The sequence below is a fragment of the Eriocheir sinensis genome, chromosome 68 (genome assembly GCF_024679095.1).
Source record: "Eriocheir sinensis breed Jianghai 21 chromosome 68, ASM2467909v1, whole genome shotgun sequence".
NCBI lineage: Eukaryota > Metazoa > Arthropoda > Malacostraca > Decapoda > Varunidae > Eriocheir > Eriocheir sinensis.
The window spans coordinates 3,996,657-4,002,656 of NC_066576.1; the positions used below are offsets into that span (position 1 = coordinate 3,996,657).

The following is a 6,000-nucleotide window of genomic DNA, read 5'->3' on the forward strand; positions in this document are numbered from 1 at the left end:
ACAGACAGACACAGACACATACATACATACATACATAAACAGACAGACAGACAGACAGAGCGACATATACATACATACATACATACATACATACATACATACATACATACATACATAAACAGACAGACAGACAGAGCGACACATACATACATACATACATACATACATAAACAGACAGACAGACAGAGAGACATATACATACATACATACATAAACAGACAGACAGAGAGACATATACATACATACATACATACATAAACAGACAGACAGAGAGACATATACATACATACATACATACATACATAAACAGACAGACAGAGAGACATATACATACATACATACATAAACAGACAGACAGAGAGACATATACATACATACATACATAAACAGACAGACAGAGAGACATATACATACATACATACATACATAAACAGACAGACAGAGAGACATATACATACATACATACATACATAAACAGACAGACAGAGAGACATATACATACATACATACAGACAGACAGACAGACAGACAGAGCAACATATACATACATACATACATACATACATACATACATACATACATAAACAGACAGACAGACAGAGAGACACATACATACATACATACATACATACATACATACATAAACAGACAGACAGACAGAGCGACATATACATACATACATACATACATACATAAACAGACAGACAGACAGAGAGACATATACATACATACATACATACATAAGCAGACAGACAGACAGAGAGACACATACATACATACATACATACATACATACATACAGACAGACAGACAGAGCAACACATACATACATACATACATACATACATACATACATACATACATACATACATACATAAACAGACAGACAGACAGAGAGACACATACATACATACATACATACATAAACAGACAGACAGACAGAGCGACATATACATACATAAACAGACAGACAGAGAAACATATACATACATACATACATAAACAGACAGACAGAGAGACATATACATACATACATACATACATATTCAGACAGACAGAGAAACATACATACATACATACATAAACAGACAGACAGAGAGACATATACATACATACATACATAAACAGACAGACAGAGAGACATATACATACATACATACATACATAAACAGACAGACAGAGAGACATATACATACATACATACATAAACAGACAGACAGAGAGACATATACATACATACATACATAAACAGACAGACAGAGAGACATATACATACATACATACATACATAAACAGACAGACAGAGAGACATATACATACATACATACATACATAAACAGACAGACAGAGAGACATATACATACATACATACAGACAGACAGACAGACAGACAGAGCAACATATACATACATACATACATACATACATACATACATACATACATACATAAACAGACAGACAGACAGAGAGACACATACATACATACATACATACATACATACATACATACATAAACAGACAGACAGACAGAGCGACATATACATACATACATACATACATACATAAACAGACAGACAGACAGAGAGACATATACATACATACATACATACATAAGCAGACAGACAGACAGAGAGACACATACATACATACATACATACATACATACAGACAGACAGACAGAGCAACATATACATACATACATACATACATACATACATACATACATACATACATACATACATAAACAGACAGACAGACAGAGAGACATATACATACATACATACATACATAAGCAGACAGACAGACAGAGAGACATATACATACATACATACATAAACAGACAGACAGAGAGACATATACATACATACATACATACATAAACAGACAGACAGAGAGACATATACATACATACATACATAAACAGACAGACAGAGAGACATATACATACATACATACATAAACAGACAGACAGAGAGACATATACATACATACATACATAAACAGACAGACAGACAGAGAGACACATACATACATACATACATAAACAGACAGACAGACAGACAGAGCGACATATACATACATACATACATACATACATACATACATACATAAACAGACAGACAGACAGAGCGACACATACATACATACATACATACATACATACATAAACAGACAGACAGACAGAGAGACATATACATACATACATACATAAGCAGACAGACAGAGAGACATATACATACATACATACATAAACAGACAGACAGACAGAGAGACATATACATACATACATACATAAACAGACAGACAGACAGAGAGACATATACATACATACATACATACATAAACAGACAGACAGACAGACAGACAGAGAGACATATACATACATACATACATACATAAGCAGACAGACAGACAGAGAGACATATACATACATACATACATACATAAATTACTAACCTGTTGTCCTTCTACACTAAAGTAATCGAGGCGGTTGACAGAGATGAAAACTATGACATATTATATCTAGATTTCAGTAAAGCGTTCGACAAAGTCCCTCATCACCGGCTATTACTAAAATTATAGGCTCACGGCGTAGATGGGAAAGTTTTGAACTGGATCAGGGCGTGGCTTAGTGGTAGGAAGCAGAGAGTGCTAATCAATGGTAGGAAATCTGAATGGGGCAGTGTTACGAGTGGAGTCCCACAGTGGTCGGTGCTGGGTCCTCTGCTTTTTATTATTTACATCAATGACTTGGACACAGGAATTAGTAGCGATGTCAGTAAGTTCGCAGATGATACCAAGATCGGTAGAGTAATCCAATCAGACAGCGACGCTACCGTTCTCCAGGATGAGCTTGACAGACTATATGATTGGGCGAGGAAGTGGCAGATGGAATTCAATGTCGGGAAGTGTAGCATTTTGAGCGTGGGTAGGAATAACCCCTCACACAATTACTCCCTAAATGACACTCCTCTAAGCAGGTCTGGGCGTGAGAGAGACTTAGGAGTCCTAGTGAGCGCTGACCTCCGTCCTAGGGCTCAATGCATTCAGGCTAAAAATCGGGCAAACAGAGTACTTGGTTTCATCTCAAGGAGCGTGAGCAATAGGAGCGCTGAAGTCATCCTCAAACTTTACTTAGCACTAGTTAGACCTCATCTCGATTATGCAGTTCAGTTCTGGTCCCCCTACTATAGAATGGATATCAAGATGTTAGAATCTGTACAGAGGAGGATGACAAAGATGATTCAGGGGGTGAGAAACTTGCCTTATGAAGACAGGCTGAAGCAGTTAAATCTACACTCTCTAGAAAGGCGAAGGGTGCGAGGAGACTTGATCGAAGTCTATAAATGGATGAAGGGATTTAATAAAGGGGATGTCAATAAAATTTTGAGAGTGAAAGAGCCAGGTAGGACGCGTGGCAATGGTTTTAAGTTAGACAAATTCAGATTCAACAAAGACATAGGCAAGAATTGGCTCACCAATAGAGTGGTGGACGAATGGAACAGGCTTGGGAGCCATGTTGTGGGTGCCAATACCATAGATACATTCAAGAAGAGGTTAGATAAAGCCATGGATGGTGAGGTAAGGTGGGGTGGAGTGTACAGGAGCTGCCTTGTATAGGCCAACCGGCCTCTTGCAGACTCCTTACGTTCTTATGTTCTTATGTTCTTACATACATACATACATACAGACAGACAGACAGACAGATACAAAGGAAGAGAAAGATAGGAACATAAATACTGCTAAAATCCTCCTCGGTATTCATAATGTATCGACACACACACACACACACACACACACACACACACACACACACACACACCTGCAGCAGGGTGGGCCTCAGCGCGGCGTCCTGGACTCCATCCTTCTCGAGGTCACACAGTCGGGGACCAGCGTTCGAATCCACCTGTGTTATTATTGTTGTTGTTGTCATTATTATTATTATTATTATTATTATTATTATTATTATTATTATTATTATTATTATTACTATTATTATTATTATTATTATTATTATTATTATTATTATTATCATTATTATAATTATTATCATTATCATTATTACTTCCTACTACTACCTTCCTACTACCACCCTCCTACCTACCCACCTAGCTACCTGTATGCCTGCCAAAATGCCTGCCTGCTGTCCTTCTGTCTGCCTTGTGTACGGGCGGGCGGCCTTCACTGTGTGCTTTTTCTACTTCTTGGGTAAGGAACCGGTTCCATTTGCGTGTGCTGGAATGGGTTAGCAGGCGGGTTCATTGGGTAACTCCAACAAACTTGCCGATGCTCGGCGTTCTGTGCCATTATCCCCTTATGCGTCTATTCACTTCGACTAAGACTCCACCTGTGTGTTTCATGAAGCGTTACTGTGCCAGACAAATTCTGCTGCTTCATTTACGAGTCCCGCTCACTTGGTTCAGGAAAGTGACCCCACACCCAGCACACGCAGTGATACCAACATGAGTAGCCTGTTCTCAATGGCTTCGTCCTTGGTGTCAGTTTGTATCGTGCTGAATGTGTAACGACAGTTTTTTTAGTGTGTGTACACATACACACATACACACACATTCGAATGGAATCGACTCTATTCGGCACCCGGTACCGGTACCGAGTGCCGAGTAGAACTGATTCTATTCGGCACCCGGTACCGGTGCCGAGTGCCGAGTGGAATCATTACAAATCGGTACTGCGGCTCCGTTAAGGTCCCGGAACATTAAACGGTACCAGTTTACCGGCAGTGCCGGTTGCCGGAGCTTAGTGAGACGGAGTGAGGGGACAAGTTATGCCTTGCTGTGCTGAGTCACACGGTCTGCCCGCCATTTTGTCTTGCGTTGTTGTTTTCATTCTTCCTCTCGCCTCCAGTATTTCATTAACTTATCTGTTAGATAATTCTTCAAGTCCGATTCTTTTTTTAAAGGTTTGGTAATATATACTGTTATTGTTAATAGACTATGAGTCCATCCATAATAACTATATAAATATGCTATTTTTTATTGAAAAAATAAATATTTACTTCATACAGGAGAGAGAGAGAGAGAGAGAGAGAGAGAGAGAGAGAGAGAGAGAGAGAGAGAGAGAGAGAGAGAGAGAGAGAGAGAGAGAGAGAGAGAGGTTCTTTAGAGAAAATTTGATTAGGAATTTCATCAGACGTCATTAGATAAAACAAATACTTTGGGTACCGGTACCGGTACCGGTAGTAACGGTACCTGAGTTTTCGGTACCAGTACTACCGATACTCATATTAACGGTACCTGCCCATCCCTAGTTGGCAAAGTCCAATGCAGAGTCACTCCAATGCATATCTATCTATCTATCTATCTATATATATATATATATATATATATATATATATATATATATATATATATATATATATATATATATATATATATATATATATATATATATATATATATATATATATATATATATATATATATATATATATATATATATATATATATATATATATATATATATATATATATATATATATATATATATATATATATATATATATATATATATATATATATATATATATATATATATATATATATATATATATATATATATATATATATATATATATATATATATGAACATTTTTTTAATCTTTTTTCTTGCAAAGGAGACCATATCTGTTTAGAAGCAAATCTTTACTTTTCCTATTAAGAAAGTATATACTGAATAAAAATATTGTTCAATGTTAAATACTTACTTGCTACCCTTGTCTCTTAATAATACACCCGGTAGCACGGTTTGCAGTGCGTCGCGGGGTACCGCTGAGAATTGATTCCTTCGATTCTGAAAGAATAGATTCTCGCCCACCACTACTCTTCGCCCACCTTCTTGGCGGCCTTCTCTCGGTCCAGGGAGGGGCTGTGCGGCGCCCAGCTCAGCGGCCTCACCAGGGCGGGGGCTGCAGGCTGGCCGGGAGCTGAGGCGAGGCGTCGGGCTGGTGCGTCGAGCATGTTGCCCGGCTGACTGCTACTG

At 37.9% G+C, this 6,000-nt stretch overlaps 1 protein-coding gene across 1 annotated transcript in view; it reads right to left on the minus strand.

The window, feature by feature from the left end:
* LOC126988162 (uncharacterized) overlaps positions 1-6,000 on the minus strand; it is a 37,235-nt gene that overhangs the window by 31,133 nt on the left and 102 nt on the right. The window contains exons 1-2 of the mRNA XM_050846028.1: positions 5,853-6,000; positions 3,824-3,907 (exon numbers count right to left, since the gene is read on the minus strand). The exon at positions 5,853-6,000 is cut by the window's right edge and continues 102 nt beyond it. Of these exons, the coding sequence (XP_050701985.1) occupies positions 3,824-3,907; positions 5,853-5,978 (210 nt within the window). The 5' untranslated portion in view covers positions 5,979-6,000. The remainder of the gene's footprint in view (positions 1-3,823; positions 3,908-5,852) is intronic.